Here is a 21,739-nt window from a genome sequence, read left to right as displayed (position 1 = left end):
AATAATAGGGAATGTGTCCATGGGAAACAGTTGATGTACCAGCTTGCATAAACTCTAATAAAGGAACATAAATCAAAAACAGTAAAAGTGACAATACCCAAATATGTTCCTAATTTGAATTTTGTGAAACACAAGATGCTTAGTAACACAAAACTAATAGTTTCATATCATTTGGTTGAGGCAAAATTCAGTACCATAACAGAAACAAAGAATTCAGCAATTGTGTTTCAGTTTATTTTGTTATGACTTATGGCAAACTAAAGTTTGAAAACTGAAATGAAATATTCAGCAATATTTAAATTTGTAAAGGGGCATAACTCTAATAACCCAAAAACTGGAAAATTTTCATAAAATTACAAATTCAGAGGCAGCAACCCAACAGCGGGTTGTCTGAAAATTTTAGGGCAGATAGATCTCAACCTGATAACCAATTAATTCCATGTCAGATTTGCTCAATATGCTTTAGTGTCAGAAGTATAAGCATAAGCCTGCAAAAACTGCATTTTACCCCTATGTTTTATTTTTAGCCATGTTGGACGTCTTGGATGGCGGGAGGGATCATCGGACACATTTTAACCAGATGCTCCGCAGGGCGTAGCTTTATACGACCGCAGAGGTTGAACCCTGAACGGTTGGGGCAAGTATGGACACAACATTCAAGCTGGATTCAGCTCTAAATTTGGATTGTGATTAAATAGTTGACACAGCATAGGTTTCTGACACAGAATGAATGTGTTCTAATGAACTTAAAATTTTTGTTTTCTCTTAGAGCAATTCACTATGCTGTTGAATATTAATCCTCTCAAAACAAGAATGTGTCCTCAGTACACAAATGCCCCACTCGCACTATCATTTTCCATGTTCAGTGGACCGTGAAATTGGGGTAAAAACTCTAATTTGGCATTAAAATTAGAAAGATCATATCATAGGGGACATGTGTACTAAGTTTGAAGTCGATTGGACTTAAACTTCATCAAAAACTACCTTGACCAAAAACTTTAACCTGAAGCGGGACAGACGGACGGATGAACGGACGGACGAACGAACGGACAGACGGACGGACGGACGCACAGACCAGAAAACATAATGCCCCTCTACTATCGTAGGTGGGGCATAAAAATGTTTGAAGAAATTTTCTTTTTTATTTATGAAATTTCAAATGAGAAAAATTGAACCCATTTTTTTTTAATCACATCCCCCTTTCCCTTATTCCAAAACTAATCTCAATTAAAATTTCTAATGGAGTTTGCAACAATAACTACTCATTTAAATACATCATAAAATATTAAGATGTAAAAAAAACTGCTTGTTATCACTGAATGTTATTTATTATAATTTATCAGTTGGTAGTAAAAAGTGAATATACATTGTATATTGTATATAACAAAGATTTAAGTTGATTCTGGACAAAGAAAGATAACTCCAATTAAAAAAAAATCTTGCTATTGCACAATATTTTGCAATTAGATATTTCTTGCTTACTATTCTGGACAAAGAAAGATAACTCTAATTAAAAAAAAATTTGCTATTTCACAATATTGTGCAATTAGATATTTCTTGCCATTGCGCAATACTGTGCAATTGAAAAGACTTGCTATTGCACAATACTTAATATAATAATTTTAGATCCTGATTTGGACCAACTTGAAAACTGGGCCCATAATAAAAAATCTAAGTACATTTTTGGATTCAGCATATCAAAGAACCCCAAGATTTCAATTTTTGTTGAAATCAGACTAAGTTTAATTTTGGACCCTTTGGACTTTAGTGTAGACCAATTTGAAAACAGGACCAAAAATGAAGAATCTACATACACAGTTAGATTTGGTATATCAAAGAACCCCATTTATTCAGTTTTTGATGAAATCAAACAAAGTTTAATTTTGGACCCCGATTTGGACCAACTTGAAAACTGGGCCAATAATCAAGAATCTAAGTACATTTTTAGATTCAGCATATCAAAGAACCTAACTGATTCATTTTTTGTCAAAATCAAACTAAGTTTAATTTTGGACCCTTTGGACCTTAATGTAGACCAATTTGAAAACGGGACCAAAAGTTAAGAATCTACATACACAGTCATGACAGTTAGATTCGGCATATCAAAGAACCCCAATTATTCAATTTTGATGAAATCAAACAAAGTTTAATTTTGGACCCTTTGGGCCCCTTATTCTGTTGGGACCAAAACTCCCAAAATCAATACCAACCTTCCTTTTATGGTCATAAACCTTGTGTTTAAATTTCATAGATTTCTATTTACTTATACTAACGTTATGGTGCGAAAACCAAGAAAAATGCTCATTTGGGTCCCTTTTTGGCCCCTAATTCCTAAACTGTTGGGACCTAAACTCCCAAAATCAATACCAACCTTCCTTTTGTAGTCATTAACATTGTGTTTAAATTTCATTGATTTCTATTTACTTAAACTAAAGTTATTGTGCGAAAACCAGAATAATGCTTATTTGGGCCCTTTTTTGGCCCCTAATTCCTAAACTGTTGAAACCTAAACTCCCAAAATCAATCCCAACCGTTCTTTTGTGGTCATAAACCTTGTGTCAAAATTTCATAGATATCTATTAACTTAAACTAAAGTTATAGTGCGAAAACCAAGAAAATGCTTATTTGGGCCCTTTTTGGCCCCTAATTCCTAAAATGTTGGGACCAAAACTCCCAAAATCAATACCAACCTTCCTTTTGTGGTCATAAACCTTGTGTTAAAATTTCATAGATTTCGATTCACTTTTACTAAAGTTAGAGTGCGAAAACTAAAAGTATTCGGACGCCGGACGACGACGCAGACGAAGACGACGACGACGCCAACGTGATAGCAATATACGACGAAAAATTTTTCAAATTTTGCGGTCGTATAAAAACTAGATACATAATGATGATTGTGGCCAAATTTGGTTTAATTTGGCCCAGCAGTTTCAGAAGAGAAGATTTTGTAAAAGTTAAGGAAGATGGATGACAACGACAAACGACACAAAGAGATGAGAGAAGCTCACTTGGCCCTTCGGGGAAGGTGAACTAAAAATGACACCACTAAAATTCAAACTTGATCTGTTTTTTGTGGTAATAGGCATTGTGTATAAGTTTCATAACATTTGGTTGAGGCAAACTTAAGTTAGAGAAGAGAAACCAACTTAAGAGGTACAGACGGACAATGGTAAAACTTAATGCCCCCTCTGTTACTTTGGGGGCATAAAAACATAAACAAAGGGGCTAAAATAATTTTTGACAATGATTTTTTACCTGAAATATATAGCAGAATTTGAAACACTATACCTCTGACTGTATGTGAAAGTGGTTTAAGTAAAGTGTTAGTAAAACTATTTTATTTGGAATAGACTGTAAACAAAAATGTTTTTGGTTACAATATCTTAACAGTTAAACAGTTTAATTTGATAAAACAAATTGCAAGTGGCACTGGTATTAAAGAGATAATAGTAACTGCAATTACGATTATCCCAATATGGCGACGGTAGATATAGGTAAAATCTTTACACTCATTTTTCTTAAATGTAGCATGCTTTTGTCAATAGTTACTCAGCTACAAGGTTTATCTATACCATTACATCATATTTGAATCGTAACGGTGCACTGGAATCGTCTGAGCGCTTTGAAAATTGCCGTTGAAAAATTCGGTATGATAATCGTAACTCTATGGTATTTTTCTTCTTTGATAATCGTAATTTTCTTTATCGGATAATAGTAACTGAAACATAATAAATGTGTCTTTCAGCATTTCAATGGTATTTTGTGTGTTAAAAATGCAAATGTCAAGTTTAAAGATGACATAAACGCATATAAAAATAAATGAAGAAACTTACAGGTTAATATCTAGGACAAATTTACCTATATATATATATATATACAGTCATGGGACTAAAGTGAGTTCCCAGTAAAAAAAAGTCCTATCATTTCAACTTGTATATCTATTTATAACTGACAACAATATGCATAACCTTTTAGTTTAAACATATTTTACTTGCAAAAGTAGCAAAAGGGATTGGACACAAGTTATAACAACATTAGAGACGTCCTCTCCCAATATAAATATAAACACAAAGTACATTAGATAATGGCGAGAAAAAAAAACACAACATAGTAGTAATGCATGTAATACATACTTCAAACAAAAAATAGAAATAAAAAGAAAAAAGAAAAAAAAATACAATATAATAAGGAATAATAATGAAACAACTAGACTGAAGTGAAAGGTTGTAAAGTAGAAATTTAGAATGTTAATTGACTGCTTTAAATCTTTGTGTTATTCTGATATAAGATTGTACGGACTCAAAATGTCTTTGTTTTGCTGAAAAGAAAGGTCACCGTCACCAGCTAAAAGAAGCTCAAAGGATATAGCATAACTTTCTAATTTTGAAAACAGTATTTCTCTGGCTTCGTTGTGAAGAGCGCACTGTAAAAAATAGTGTATACTATCCTCAACAGGGTGGCCACAGCTGCATGCGGGACTGGGTTTAATATTAACACGATGTAAATCTGAATTTAAAGAACTGCACATATTTCTCAAACGTGTATGAATGATATTAATTTTCTATCCCCACAACTAAAATAGGAAGGTGGCTGTATCAATTTCGACTTCATCTTTCGTTTAAAAATATTTATGTTTTGGACGTACGTATGTCGGGGAGAAGGCTATTCCATTCAAAAGTAGTGGATGGGAAAAAGGATTTTCTAGTTATGTCTAGTCTATAACCGGGTACTACATAATTATTACTGTTTCGCAAATCGTAGTTAGATACTTGACCAACAAGCGGGGGCATTAAATTACAGAGATAATCAGGGGCAGTCTCATTATGTATAGAATAGAACATATTGAGCATTCTGGATTTTCTTCTGTTCACAAGCAATTGCCAGCCAGTTTCAAAATATATAGCTTCCCGACTAGCAAACACGGGCAACCCAGTTACTAACCTCCCTGCTTCTAACTGAACATGTTCTAAATTGTCGGCTTCTTGTTGAGTACAACCATCCCATAACTCACATGCATATTCCATAACGGGTCTTATAAAAGTTAAATATATACGAGCAAGATAATTTCTATTCAATACATATTTCAATTTTTTAAGAACATTTAATCTCGTGCTTGCACACTTTAAAATATTTTCTATATGTGTATGGAATTTATCATTGGAATCAAAAGTAATCCCTAAGTGTTTATGACAGGAGACAAATTCTACTAATTGGTTTTGAAATTCTATTTCAATATCATCTGGGGAAGTATGGGAGGAGAATATCATAGCCTTTGTCTTATTAGGGTTAACGTTAATAAGCCAATCTTTAGACCATTTGAAATTTGTTCTAAATCGCTGTTTAAGACATCCTCTATAGTGTAAGGGTTATTGCTGGAATAAGAAAGAGATGTATCATCAGCAAACAATCGAGTTAGACTTGTCAAATTATCAGCTATGTCATTTACATAAATAAGAAATAGTAGGGGACCTAATACAGAGCCTTGCGGAACTCCTGCATTAGTATTATCAAAAGGCGAATAGGCATTTGAAACGAAAACGCTTTATTTTCTTTTTGAAATATAACTTTCAAACCATTTATACAGATTTCCGTCAATACCATACGCTTTTAGTTTTATTAAGAGGCCACTATGCCATACCCTATCAAAAGCTTTCGAGGTATCACATAATATAAGAGATGTTATACAGCGATCATCAAGTGACATGCATATCCTATAATAAATTTCTATTAGCTGGTGAACCTTTTGATATATACATGTACCTGTTAAAGATACGGAAAATGAAGCAGCTGTCGAGACAGCTATTGTGGTAAGTATAGATATTTTGATTTTTTTCAAAGTTTCAATGTTGTGTGCGCGTTAAGTCCGTTTTTGTTTGTTTTTTTTAGGGGGGAGGGGGAGGGGGGATTAGCTATATCCCATATCCCAAAAGTGCAATCCTTTCAATTCATTGCTCAAAATGAAAGTCACGTATACCACATTTTCATATGTCATATATATGTTTTGCCTCCAATATCACGTTTATATTAAAATTCTGCGCGAAATGAACAAAAGTTTCCGTCAATAACTTTATAACTGCATTATCGGATTTAACAGTTGATACCTTTATCGGTAGATATGAGTGTTCATATTTCCCTTTTCCTTATAATTCAATAAATATAGCCGTCCATTTTTCCCCTTTGATTCCCTTTTTTCTATTTTATACTGATATAATATATGATTTTAAAAATTTACTTCAAATGTTTTGATCAAATACCCATGTATTTTAGAACGTTTCTTTAAACAGTGTGTATGGTAAAGGATCTAAAATAGTTACAGTTTATTGTTACTATTGTTTATTGTTACTTTTGTTTATTGTTACTTTTGTTTATAGTTACTTTTGTTTTTTGTTTTTTTTAGCCTTACCTATAGTCTTAATACGAAGCACTTGACGGACTGAAAAAAACACACACAAATATGTATATTGATAAATTACATCAGAAGGCATAACATGTACATCATCACAGTCGGAACTTGTTTAATTACAAAGATTTTTATAGATTTTACAACAAATATTTTGTGCTTCAGAAAAATACATGACAATTAGGTTAGGCTAATTTTTGTTTTCATTTAATAGAAAATAACTTATTGTATGGCAAGTATGCAAATACAAAAATGTTCCTTGTTTAGTACCTTCAATATTTGTCTTTACAATATCTTCCATGCATATGTATGCATCATACTTTTCATATACCGAGTATTTATGAATTTTTGAATTAGTTTGTTTCTAATATTGCGGAATATGCGTTATTTTATTCTCCACTTTGCAGTCATTCTTTGAATAAGTATTCCTTGTAAGACAATTTAAAGCCACATCAACTTCAATTCTTCATTTTCGGGCTTTTGGCCAAACTATAAGAGAACACAAATCCATGTTTGTCAAAGAACTCCACGTTACTTAATTTCATAATACACAAAAAATCCCAACCTTTCTCTATTCTTATATAGCATTAACTGTTTAAAGGATGTCATATTGTTATAATTCAAAATTAAATTTGTGTTGTTTATAGTTATTTTCTGAGATATCGAAATTTCAGTGACAGTCATGAAGTAGCTAAAATGCCAAAATAATATGGTATGATTAACAACGAGACAACTTTCCACAAGAGACCAACATGACTCAGATATTAACAAAAATAGGTCACCGTACGGCCTTCAACAATGAGCAAAGCCCATACGGCATAGACAGCTATAAAAGGCTCCGAAATGACGATGTAAAACACTTTAGACGAGAAAACTAACGGCATTATTTATTAAAAAAACTAAATTTTATGATATACTAGTATGTAGATATAGGAAGATGTGGTGTGAGTGCCAATGAGACATGCAACTCTCTATCCAAATAACAATTTATAAAAAGGTAAACCATTATAGGTCAATGTACGGCCTTCAACACGGAGCCTTGGCTCACACCGAACAACAAGCTATAAAGGGCCCCAAAATTACTAGTGTAAAAAAACAATAGCATAACATCACAACATAGAAAAACACACAATAAAATATCAATTGGCAGACTTAACTCAATCAAAAAACATAAATTAATACACATATGTAGCTGTTTTCCTAAGAACTGTTAATAATATATGCATAAAAAGAAATGTCATAAGATGTTGGAACGTTTCGTAAATAATTCATCGACATAACTTCATTATATGCTATTAGATATATGTTTTAAGTGTCAATATCAATAAAACACTTTCCAGTTACGATTATCTTTCCATTTTTAAATACCATAATTACGATTATCTTTTTTTCCGAGTTACGATTATCATCCTGAATTTTTCGACGGCAATTTTCAAAGCGCTTAGACTAATCTAGTGCACCTTTACGATTCAAATATGATGTACTGGTATAGATAAACCTTGCAGCTGAGTAACTATTGACAAAAGCATGCTACATTTAAGAAAAATGAGTGTAAAGATTTTACCTATATCTATCGTCGCCATATTGGGATAATCGTAATTGCAGTTACTATTATCTCTTTAATACCAGTGAAGTGGGTCAGAATTGTAAATGAAATTACCTAAAACCACTTAAAAGTTCAGAAAGAGATTTAAGAAAAATCACAGGCTTGACTTATAAGATGACTATTAATTATTACTTCCTTACTCAAAATAAAAAACTTTTAATGTAGATCTATATTTAGATGTGATCTTTGTACTGTTATTGTTCTTGATGTGATACAGATAGAATGATATCATATTTTTACCACTAATTTTCCTTGAAAAAGGAAATAGGTGATATCCGTTGTATTCAGAACATAAGTCTTCAGTCTTCACTACCGATAGAATTTTAACATGGATCAATCCACTTTACAGTCAGAGGTATAGTGTTTCAAATTCTGCTATATATTTCAGGTAAAAAATCATTGTCAAAAATTATTTTAGCCCCTTTGTTTATGTTTTTATGCCCCCAAAGTAACAGAGGGGGCATTAAGTTTTACCATTGTCCGTCTGTACCTCTTAAGTTGGTTTCTGTTCTCTAACTTAAGTTTGCCTCAACCAAACTTTAGTTTATAGGTGAATATATCTATGAACATCCATATGAAAACATGAAAATGCAAACAATGAAAATATGATTTATAAATATTATACTAATAAATTGTTTATGTTATTATTTTCATACTTATTCTATTTTATTTTAAACAAGATGCATAGTATGGTAATTTCACAAATCAAGTTTAATTAAATTAACCATTTCCCTTTACTAGAATTAAACAATCTACAGTGTTTATTTGGGATGAACTCACTCTTATCACATACTTGTAATCAAATAACATTTTGTTCAGGGAGTTTATCAACTTGAATGAATTTTGGATTCACATTTTAATTATGGCTTTTTCTAAATCAATTATACGTGCACAGATGCCTAAACCTTGTGAACTTTGTGAGACAAACACTAAAGTTAAATGGTCATGTGTTCAATGTAACAAGTACATGTGTGACCAGTGTAAAAGAATACATTTGAACACACCAACCTGCGCTCAACATGAAGTTATCAACATTAAATCAGTTCAAGCCCGAAAGGATGATTTTCTTGCAGTAGCAACAGACAATATACCATGTAAAATACATGCAAGAAAACTTTACTGTATGTTTTGTCAAACTTGTGATATATTAGTTTGCCCAGAATGTATTTCCAGTTCACACAGAAAACATGAACTTGAATCTATGGACAAGGTTTGTGAAGAAAAGTTGAAAAACATTACCACTTTTCATGCAAAAATATCGGAACAACTGGCAAATTGCAAAAGTGAAAACCGAAATCTTCAGCAGGTGAAAATAAAACGAAACTTACATTATGATGAGATTATGAAAAAAATAGATGAGAAAGAAAAGGAAATTCAAGGTGAATTACATAAATATGCCAATGGACTAAGGAGTCAAGTGAGAAATGAGAAGCATACATTGAATGAATTAGTGATAACAAAAGATAAACAACTCAAAACATATGAAAAAAGGCTGTAATCAAAATGTAGTGAACTAGAAACAGTGATTGAGTCTAAGCAGGGAGACATTATTGTTTCTACAGATTTAGAGATCGATGGCAATTTACAAGATGACTCTGACAATCCATTACCAAACAAAATATTAGAATTTAATTCTGGAAAATTTGAAACATCAATTATGGGGAATATATTTGGATCCCTTAAGTCTATCAATGCACCTGAAGAACATTTAAAACATGACTTTAAAGTGATGAAGTCTTATACCACTGACTTGGAGTCTGTTGATCAGTTGTGCATAATAAACCATCATGAATCATGGGTTTGCAATACTGCAAATCAAATATTGCTCAAGATGTGTCTTGATGAGAAAATTAGTGCCAATAAAATAAGTTTAACTGGTACTATGCTTTCTGATATGTCCAGAGTATCACACAATCAAATTTTGCTTTCATTATTTGAAACAGGTGAGGTCAAAATTCTAACAGAATCAGGTGTTATTAAACCATTGTTCTCCTTGGCACCATTACAAAATTGTGGAATTCATGTTACCAGAAACAATGATATCATATTAGGAGTCGCAGACAGTGATGATGACTCTATTGATGGAACTAAAGCCAGCAGCAAAATTCTCATTCTTCAAATGGATGGAACTAAAAAAAAACTGTATTGAATATGACAAACAAGGAAAAAGATTGTTCACTTTACCTAGCAGAATCACAACAAATGTTAACAATGACATAGTGGTTCTTGATCATATATCTGTAAAGAGTTGGAGGGTGATGGTATTGGGTCAGGGTGGGGGACTGAAATGGCTATATCAGGGGAATCCAAAGATCAATAAAACTGACAATGTGTTTCATGCATTGGGCGTAGTGACAACATCTACTGGCAACATTATAGTGACTGATCTTTACTGTAATGCCTTACACGTCTTATCAATGACAGGAGAGCTTTTATCAACCAGAATAATGACAGCGCAGAGGGTAAAATGGCCAGTTTCTCTAGTTATTGACAACAGTATGCAACTGTGGCTTGGATGTAGTTCAAGTGAAGGGGATTTTGACGCTCAAATACACATTCTAAAAATAATTTAGGATCAGCATTATATTAGTAACTGTAATATCATAAGTAAATGTTTTGTGTTTCAAATAATAAGAAGTAATGTGTCTACTAATTCTGCATATATTCTAAATAAAACTTTTGTTCATTTGTTTTTGTTTAATTCTATGATGTCAATTTTGTCAATATCAAAATACAGAGATGTGGTGAGATTGCATATGAGATAACAATTTATCTTACCTCCTATACTTTTCTTGGAATGTGATTGGTTAAAAGCGTCTGCGTGATGACCATGTGTATTTGATATTAGGTTAGTAGGGAGGCGGGGCTTATTTCATACACGGTTAGTAGTGGAGTTACGTCCCTTTTTATTCCATATAAGGTAGTAGGGAGGCGGGGCTTATTTCATAAACGGTTAGTAGTGGTGTTATGTCCCTTTATAAAAACAAAACAGAACTGAGAAAAAATCTTAAAGGTTTCAACAGACGAAGAAATTGATAATTAAGATTGAAATTAATTCATTAAACACATTTAAACCTAACAAGTTGTTATCGTTGGATATTCTTGTAGGATCAATGGAAGTAGATTCTTAATGCTAACAGTATTGAAGACTGGCTTTCTCATTCTGATAGATCACAAGCCTAAATTTTACACATTAAGATAGTCGGTAAGATAAATTTGTTACATAGTGTGCTAGTGACGTAATACGGTATATATATGGGGTCAGTAAATTCCATATGGGGATTCGAACTTCACTCTCACCCCATATGGAATTTACTGACCCTATATATACTGTATTAGGTCACTAGCACACTATGTAACTAATAATATCCACCAGAGATAAAATGCTGTGAATATTATACAATTATAGCCTTTGTATGAGGTCGATACAAGGATATAGTGACCTGAAAGAAGTATATTGACTGACGACGAAGTCTGATGTAGATATACTTCTTTGGGTCGATATATCCTGTATTGAACTCATAAATAGGCTATAATTGTTATATTATTAATTTCCGACCATATCTATATCAAAATCTTCATTTGATTTTGTTGGAATTTTATAGATATAAAATTATCTCCTAGACATTAACAACAAATGTTGTTATTTTATATCCTTTTTATATTTTTGCTATCCGCTGTTTTCTCTTTACCTTTGAAAATATAGTTTAACATGTGACTACCTCTGAACAAATCAAATGATTTAAAATATACGAATTAATAATATTAGCAACTATAGGTCACTATATGGCCTTTAACAATGAGAAGACTTTTTATCATATAAAAAGCTATACAAGTTCAAGAACAAATTGAAATATGCAGCTGTAATAAAAGGGCATGCTACCTCTTTATTGTAAATATTCAAATTGTTGCATGAATAAACTGAGATACATGCACAGGGTTGGCCAAAACACATGTTTTATGATTTTTGCCAAACCAAATGGGAAATACTGGGAAAACCTGGGTGTTTCAGAGTAAAACTGGGCAACACTGGATAATGTCAAATACTGGTCTGAATCTTTAAGAGTAGTCTGTGCTCAATCACAAATAAAATACATATAAAAGAACAGAAGTCCAATGTCTTTTACATATTTTATCTGTCCAAAATAAATAACTAAAACATTTTTGTTTTTTGTTTTTTTAACTTTTTTAAATTATTTTACGTGACATTGATGATATCAAACTTTGATATGAATTTGATAAAATCTGGCTAAAAATGTACATATGAGAGCACTTACAATGTAAACTTCATATAATAAAGTTTCTAAGGGGCATAACTCTACAAATTATTGACCACCACTGATTTTAGAAATCCCCCTTAACTTGTTAATATAAACCTATCATACAAGTTACATAATAATCCAGTAAAAATTGTATCTATAAGAGGGCTAACAATGCAATTTTCCATATATAAAATGTTCCCAAGCAGCTCTTTTCAAAATAATTCATCTGTACTGATTTTTGAATTGTCAGAGACATTGTTGATATATACACCTATGATATAAGTTTTATAAAACTCCGGCAAGATTTGTACACATGAAAGCCCTAAAAATGCAATTTTCCATTTTATTAATAATTCTATGAGCCATAACTCTTATGAAGATGTGCAATTAATTTTAGGTAGGCAGTAATGGTAGCTTTTTCCTCATTGCCCTGCTCATATCGTAAACTTAAGATATGCATGATGGCTCATTTTGTAATACATTTCTTTTACAATTTAGCACATGCCCAAAAGCATTTTGTGGTGCAGCCTCATGATGTAAAGTACCAATTTTTCACACAACAACAAATTTTTATTTGTCAATCAAGATAGCCTGAGGAGCAGAGCGATTTCAGTTTAAATTAAAGTATACAAATAATTGTTATGATTTTTTTTTATTGAAAATTACAATTATACACTAATACTATATAGTCAAAGGGAGACAACAAACAGTGTATTCCCAAATTGATACTGTTGATTTTAAACAATTAAAAAAAAGTTGTCCTAAACTCACTTGCTGGCTGTTCAACCTGTCTGTTAACTTCACAGGATCTGTAACCATAGTAACATCTTCTGGCATACATAAACATGGAAATGCAAACCAATAATAATAAATATACTTCTTCAAATCCTAAAAAAGAAACAAAACTACAAAAACTGCAAATTTTTAACTGATTTAAACTGCATCAATAGCAAAGAAAACATGATTTAAAATAAACAGGAATCAGTATACATGTAGCTCTTATCAGGTAGCAGTCCTTGTCTTGCTATCAAATTTAAAAAAAATGATTTGAAAGATCCTCAATCCTTATCCTTATTAATGAGAATAGCTTCTTCGCAAGAACTATTGGGTACTCTCTGACCAATAATATTACAATAAGGAAATGTTTTATGATTATAAATGAGACAACTTATCACCAACCACCACTAATAATAAAAAATAAGAAGACAAGAACAGAGTTACTAGTATTAGATAAATCTGTTTTTCTAATTGGTTTAGTAGATTCCATACTATAAGATATTTTCAGCATATTTGCTTATATATCTTTTCAGCTTTTAACTTGATGAATCTCAAATATACTTACTGCAAATGTTAAAAGCAGAAATCGTGATAAAAGTGATGGATCTTCTTCTATTTTATTGCTAACAATATCTTCCCAGACCTGCAAGTAAATTTCAACTGAACTGTAAAATATGGCTATGCTTGAAAAATATTCTAAAGATAGACTAATTAATTGATTGTTTGCCTAATGTTCATCAGCAATTATTACATGCTAATCTAATATATTGTTTAAAAATGTGATATAAAGATATTTGGCTTTACAGTTTGTACTAAACCAAATACATTCAAATCCAAATGGACAAGTCTTATTCCTTATAATGGTCACAAGTTTTTTTGAGAAGCAATAAATAACAATTCTAAAGTCTGTAAGTTGAATTGACATTGAAATGAACCTACAATCTTCTCCACAAAAAGCCAGCACAAAAATATTGTTTTGTAGCATTAAAATCTATTAACATATTATTATACTAGATGCTGTTCTGAAAAATAACACAATATTATCCTCTTACTGTTTTATGGCTTATTTTATTAGTTCCTTTGGTCATATATATTCTGTTTCAGTTTAAGACAAGCATTAGTTTCTAGTGTATGGAACTTGTTGCTATTTTATTGGTGTAAAAACCAGAACGATTTAGGTGACTAGAGTTAAAAGTATGGAAATCAGTGCAATGACTGACAAAAACGGACAACGATTCTTGGCCAATTTCTTGAATAAAAAACACGATTTCAAAGAAATATTTCTGATTAATTCTTTGACTGAATGCCCTAAATTTCTGTTTTTACACATTTGAAATGTCTGCTATTCATCTATAATGAAATTGATTTGATAAATATTGTTTAAAGCTGTGGTTATTTGGTTTTAAATAGATGTGTAAAAACGGCGAATATGTGTCCCCCGTTGACAAAACATCAGGAAGTTTCAAACACCCTTTAATTTAACTTTTCAGATGATTATTTTCAAACAAACACGTTTTCAAGCTTAAGAATATTTTGCATTTGAACTTCATATAGAAATATCAGTATACTTCAAAAACATTTAGACCTGAACATAAACTTTAGAACACATGAAAAGATGTGGTGAAAATGAGCACTCCACTCTATATATCTGAACTAAAAGTAAAGAGGAAAAAAACTTAACAAACTTTTTTTCCAACATTTTCTAGTAATTCTTTGTGATCACATTCTTTAAATTTGTCTATTGTGTTCATATTATGGAGGACACCATGTGATCTGAAACATCTGGATGGAACTTGTGGTACCCTTTAAAATATAAGAAAATATTTCATCTTTGAGAAACTAGATGCTCTAAAAACTGTCATTAAATGGCAATAACTTAAATGTCTTTTATAGGAAGTGGACTTACAGTTTGAATAATTTTGCCACTTACAGCTTCTCTATATCTCAAGGTTCTCACTAAGAATTTTTGAAGGCGAGCCCAGGAACTTGTCTTTTTTGGCCATGGTGAGTCCAACAGTAAGAATAAGACATTTTATTGCTATATATAATTTATCAACTAGCCTCCATAACCTAATATATAGAGCATTGAAACAACATTAAATTCCGAAAATTTTTAAACTTATGCAATAAAATGATCGATGTGTGTGTGTTCAGTTTATTCAAAATATTTCAATCGTTATGCATCTTTGGACTCACCAGTTTTGAAAATGGTGAGTCCAGAGTCCAGACAGATTTCCATGAGTCCAGGGGTGAGGACTCATGGCCTTGTCTTTGTGAGAACCAGGACCTGACTATAATCATATATTTTATGCAAACTACATGCATGACATGTATGATTATAAACAAATGTTAAACTGTAATGAGTGGCCTAGATGTTATGTTATGAAAATGTGACATTTAATTTCATAATATCCACCATAAGATAAAACTGCATAACCAAATATCATTGACTCTTCATTTATTGTTCCTCTTAAGGGCATACGATACAGTTACAGGGGAAGCAATCATGTTGATAACGTAAATTGTTATTTTCGCAACGTCAAACAGTGTCTTATCAGAAAAAATTGCAGTTTTCGGCTGATTTTTACCATTCAAACTGATTTAACTTGAAAACAAGTTCATGGACCACTCTTTTTTAAAATGGCATTTGGTTTGATTACGTAAGAAGATTATCACGATTATGTGTACCAATTTTTATGAAAACATAAACATGATAAATAGGGCAATTTTTTAAAATTTGATTAATTATACAGCAAAAAAAGATGTTTTTTTCCTACATTCATAATCATTTGATAAATTTGAATTGTTTGTAAAAATAAAATGTACAAATATATGCAATATTTATATAACTGCATAAATTACAAATAATTTAACAAAAAAACATATCATGTATATCTTTTAAACCAAAAAAGTTATGCATTTCTATCAATAGGAAAAATGCGTCCACAAATCCATATTTTGAGGAAATATCTGAAATTTGAACCTCAATTTACTCAAAAAGTAGCTCATGAAGGTATATTTATACATTGTAGCTTACTTATCAAATGCTGAATATTCTACATTCAATCTGCATGGTAACCCAGCTGGATCACCTGAAAAATAATGAACATAGCTTACAATCTATAACTATACATCTTATAACATAATGTTCAGTTTTCATTGTTTCTGCATTTGAATATATGCCTGTTTGTTTGGTGGTGTATAGTATTACTTTTGGCAATCTTGGCTATACCATGCATGGCAGCCAGTTTTTATTAGTAGAGGCCTAGAAAATTGCATGGAAACATTAACCTTCTATAGGATAACTGGTCATCCTTATCAGTTAAGATCTGAGTCAAAATTCCTCACAAGTAGAAGGATTTTATCTCACAACCTCAGTGATGACGGAGATCACACAATAGACAAACTACTTAGATGAAAACACACATCACATTGTAAAAAACATTAAATCATCATGTACATAGATTACATTATTATGTCTATATGAAAACTTTCAAAAAAGAAGACAAGATTAGATAGGATAAACTGAGTCAATCCTGTTTAATCATAAAACAAAGCTTCTGGAGATATGAGGTGACTGGGATAATTTTTTATGCATATTCTTTAAATGTTAGAAGTTCTCGTTAACATGTTGAGACCATAAAAGAACTATACATTTTCACAGTTTTATTCATGGGGTTAAAAAATGAAACTTTTCCAATCTTCTTCTTCTTTCCTAAATCATTTGCATCAACAATAGTGTATTTTCATCTACATGTGCAAATATTTTTTCTATACAAAACGGATATATTATAGCTGTTATCTGATCTTAAGGATTTAAAAGGAATGATCAGTAATGCCTAACATCAGTTAGGAAATAAACTTCATGAACTTACTGCCTAAACATTACCCTATTATCTAAGATTGAATCTTGGTGCCTAATTTAACTTATTGCCACTAACATATTTATATGCATACAACTATATATGCTGATCAAACAATAATAACAGTGAGTTAGGAGAGGCAACCGCCCATGGACATCTTTTCATGTAATTTGTGTATTAATGTTCACACAAATAGCTGACCTCAACACACAATATTTTTTACATCAAACTGGTGATTACAAGGAAAGATGACCTGTATTGGCTGTAACATGTACATACTTGTGAAGATTGTAAATTTGAAACAGTTTATTTTGAAATAATGAAATATATGTATATCTGAAATTTATATGTAATACTATTTCCTCTTTTTGAAAATATTAAATTGCATTTTCTTTAAGATTATTCAAATAAAAAGATATGGTATGTTTGCAATAATATAACTATATATAACATGTATAAAGACCAAAGGACAAAGATGTAAACAATTATATTTCATTACAGAGAAACCATGGAGACCATATAGCCATTCAACTTTACTTCTTGTTTTATCAATGAGACTAACTGCTATGTGATTAAACTTATCTTCTTGAATGTAGAGAAACAGAAAAACTCAAATGCAAGATTTTGTGTTAGACAGTAGTTGTAATACAGCAGTTCCAGGATAGGGTTTTCAGAAGTGGATCCAGAAATTTTCGTAAGGGGGAGGCCCAGTGACTGTCTAAGAGGGGGCCCGCTCCAGCCATGCTTCTGTAATTCCATATATAATCTACCAGATTTTTCCTACAAAAGGGCCCCATGAGAAACCATTTGAATCTGCCTCTAGTTTTTAGACGAATCTGTAATGTGACTTCCATCACCATGTGACATAAATGTATGCATCTTCACTTCCAACACATATTAAGCAAACGGGTGAAAAAGTTTATTATTACACTGCACAAATTATTTGAGAAATTAATATCTAATGAGATGGTCACTCTCCCTCATCATGCTCATTCGTACAGGAATCAAGATAACTCGGTACCTTGAATGACCGAATAACACTGTTAATATCCGAATAACACTTGTAATGACCGAATAACACTTGTAATGACCGAATATAACACTTTAAATTTTAATATTAGTACATTATTGGTGACTTTTAAGCATTATTTATAAAATAATAGTATATTATCGATGTATTTTATAACTTATAAATGATTTACAGAAAGCAGATAAGTTCATAAAAAACTTTTAAAATTTAGTGTGTACATCCAATAAGGTGACCATGGACATCACAATGGCCGCCATGTTCAATGTACAACATTAAATTTAAAATGATCTTTATGAACTTATCCGCTTTCTGTAAATCATTTTTAAGCTATAAAATACATCGATGATACTATTTGGCTTCAATTTTTAAAATAGAGTAATAAAGTACTAACACCACACATAACTGTTTTATCCAGGTTTTTGTTATTAAAAGTGGTAAAATTAGAAAATGTTAGTCATTTGTTAGTATTGTCGCCTATGGCAGAATAAATAGTACCGTTTTCCCTATACAGAAAACGCAAACCAGAAGTCTATTGTGATTTAAAATTATATCCAATGACGGAACAATATCCGGACGTCCTTTTTTTCGTTTTTCTCCCAAAATAACCCAAACTGTATAATCATAAGAATGGATGACAAATGCGACTATGCATGGTACCTATAGGACACAGAGACATGATGAATAATTTAATGTGGAAAGAAGAGAAGCGACACACAAAATGAGGTCTTCTCGTTTAATAGTATAGATAATCAATGTTTAAAAGTCACTAATATGTGATAATATTGAAATTTCAAGTGTAATTCAGTCATCACAAGTGTTATTCGGTCATTCGTGTTACCCAGGATTACATACAATGTACTTACCATGCTTAAAGAACATAAATTATTTCTATACTACCCTACAGAATGATGATATAATGAAAGTGCTGGAAGTTTTTAAGAGAGCAGGGGTACAGGCACGCCTTCTATCTGGTAAATGAAGTCATAAAGGCATGCGAAATTGACGATCGGAAGATTCCAAAAATGATGTAAATTAGTCAAAGATTGTTTTGGGCAAGGAATTATGGGATATCAGGGAGTCTTTCTTAGCCATGTCCACATACAACTTAACTGGTAGTGTTGAAAAGTAAAGCATATAATATGGGGACGAAGTCCCCAATAACAGTAGAAAATTCAATAAAAAAAAAAATTCGGGAAAATTTCCCGAATTTTTCATTGTACTAATGATCTCAAAATCGTTCAAATTTTTTTTGTCGTGTTTTAAAATCCCGGACCGGCGCAGAAATGTACAATGTACTTCCTTTTTCCGGTCTCGTTTGTATGAAACTTTGAGTAAAATATATATTTATCAGTCTAGTATAAAATAGGAAGGAACGCGCAATACCAATTTCATTTTTATTAATTCCTTGATATGAAAAAACGTTACCTGATGATAGCGTTTCTTTGTTTACATTGCATATGACGTCATAATTTAAATAACGTCACAACTAAAATCCCTAACAACAGAACCAAAATCGGAAACGTTACGGTATTTCCGTTTCTTTTTTTTAACAAATACTAAGTTACAAAAAAATAATTCATACAGACTTCGTCCCCATTTACAGGTAATGCCTGCATGCCTCATATTAAAGTAGATATTTTGTATAAAAAAATATATTATTCCCAGACATATTTCCGATAATTTTTCACTTACCGTTATAATAAAATCCATTGATGAACTTAGGGGTTTCATCCAAACCATAAACATTTAGTTTATTTTCGGATAATTTGTGCCAGAAACCAGCATCAAGAAAACTACTGAATGGGGCAAACTGAAGTTTCTTTTGTTGACTCGACATGGTATTATCAATAAAAGGAAATAAGAATTTAAGATTTTCCAAATAGGTCTACCATTTTTAATGTCACGTGATTAGTGTACAAAATTGTAAAAGTATTAGGGGGAAGGTCTAAAACGCGGAAATAAAAAACGCGGAAATGAAAAATGAGTGTATTATAACTAATATCTTTGGAACCGCGAGGTATGTATTTATATATTTCTAAATCATTTTCTCATATGTTCTCGATTTTGACCGGGCTTTTTATATTTTTGTGAATTTTAAAAAGTTGAAACTTTCACTTCAATATTTGTATACAAGGGGGCCTTCCGGTCAACTTTTTGCCCTTTTATAGTAAAATATTTATTTTTGTCTTTATATCATATTATTTGTCATTTAAATGTCTTTAAGAGTCAATTAACAGGCTTTGACCGGGCTTTTTATATTTTTGTGAATTTTAATTAAAAGTTGAAAATTTCGCTTCAATATTTGTGTACAAGGGGGCCTTCCGGTCAACTTTTTGCCCTTTTATAGTAATATATTTATTTTTGTCTTTATATCATATTATTTGTCATTTAAATGTCTTTAAGAGTCAATTGACAGACTTTGACCGGGCTTTTTATATTTTTGTGAATTTTAATTCAAAGTTGAAAATTTCACTTCAATATTTGTGTACAAGGGGGCCTTCTGGTCAACTTTTTGTCCTTTTATAGTAATATATTTATTTTGTTCTTTATATCATATTATTATTCATTTAAATATCTTTAAGAGTCAATTTACAGACTTTGACCGGGTTATATGCTTTTTTGTGAATTTAAGTTTTAATGTTCAAAAATGTGTTGCCAGAGTCACACTAAGAAAGTCTTCCGGTCAACTTTTCAATAAAAAAACATATTCAAATATTTTATCTTATAGACTATTATATTAGCTTTCAAAATCAGTTTTATTTATTAATTTAGCTTTAGTGGTTCCAAAGATATCAGTCATAATACACTCATTTTTCTCTTCCGCGTTTTCAATTTCCGCGTTTTAGACCTCCCCAGTATTGGTATCAGGTCCGTTCGCGCCCAATACATTTTCGCACCCTACACGTTCGCACCCTACACGTTCGCGCCCAGTATTAGGGTCCCGATTACATTATTAGTCTCTGTCTTGGTTTAGTCTGGGAACATGACACAATATTCTCAATACCGTATTCCATAAGTGGCCAACCATGTAGGATCATGTGGTATATTTAGTTTTGCATGATGTCTCAATGTATTTTTATATATTTATACAGTGTTCTGTTCTGTTCTGTACAGGTATTCACCTCCGTTTAATCGGAGCACTCCACTTATCGGATGAGCAATTTAATTTACACACCGAGATTGCGGATATCTTTATATTTACATTAAAAATATGTACGACTAAAAGAAATATTTTAAAAGTCTTAAAATATTACGACGATAATAAGTTAAAAATATTATGTACACATCACAATTGCGGTAATAAGAATCAACACGATATCACGGTAAAAACTTGTATGCAGCTAATGTTCACCAATTGTATCACAATAAAAATGTACACAGCACAAGTTGCAAATACAATATCACGATAAGAAATGTACACAGAACTATTGCGGCAATAGCGTTCACCACTATATTATGATAAAAATGTTATTTACAGCTTATTTAATAAAACTATAAGTGCCCTGCCAAGGCTATCATTAAAAGTATAAATCACGCACTTCTTGATAGACTGATACAAGTTAATAGCTTGGCATCCCATGCAGACTGTACAGACTATATTGGATATTGCTCTTGATTTGAAGATATTATAGAGTGTACTAGTTAGCTTGGCATCCCATGCAGACAGTACACACCATATATTTACGATTTCGGTGTTATAAGTTACTTGAAAACTTTAACAGTTAAAATCTAGAACATTTTAGTAAGACTTATTTGCTATTTCAGTATTTAAATATATACTTTAGATTTATAAAAGTTAAA

General features: G+C 31.5%; 1 protein-coding gene across 1 annotated transcript in view; it reads right to left on the bottom strand.

Moving 5' to 3' along the window:
- Positions 1 to 19,864, bottom strand: part of LOC139527489 (ubiquitin-like modifier-activating enzyme ATG7) — a 35,364-nt gene extending 15,500 nt beyond the window's left edge. Inside the window, exons 1-5 of the mRNA XM_071322981.1 lie at positions 19,631 to 19,864; positions 16,083 to 16,137; positions 14,731 to 14,848; positions 13,611 to 13,688; positions 13,040 to 13,156 (exon numbers count right to left, since the gene is read on the bottom strand). Coding sequence (XP_071179082.1) covers positions 13,040 to 13,156; positions 13,611 to 13,688; positions 14,731 to 14,848; positions 16,083 to 16,137; positions 19,631 to 19,775 — 513 coding nt within the window. The 5' untranslated portion in view covers positions 19,776 to 19,864. The remainder of the gene's footprint in view (positions 1 to 13,039; positions 13,157 to 13,610; positions 13,689 to 14,730; positions 14,849 to 16,082; positions 16,138 to 19,630) is intronic.
- Between the last annotated feature and the right edge of the window lie 1,875 nt (positions 19,865 to 21,739).

Source organism: Mytilus edulis, chromosome 1 (assembly GCF_963676685.1).
Source record: "Mytilus edulis chromosome 1, xbMytEdul2.2, whole genome shotgun sequence".
In the NCBI taxonomy this organism is placed as follows: Eukaryota; Metazoa; Mollusca; class Bivalvia; order Mytilida; family Mytilidae; genus Mytilus; species Mytilus edulis.
This window is presented reverse-complemented; position numbering and strand designations above follow the sequence as displayed.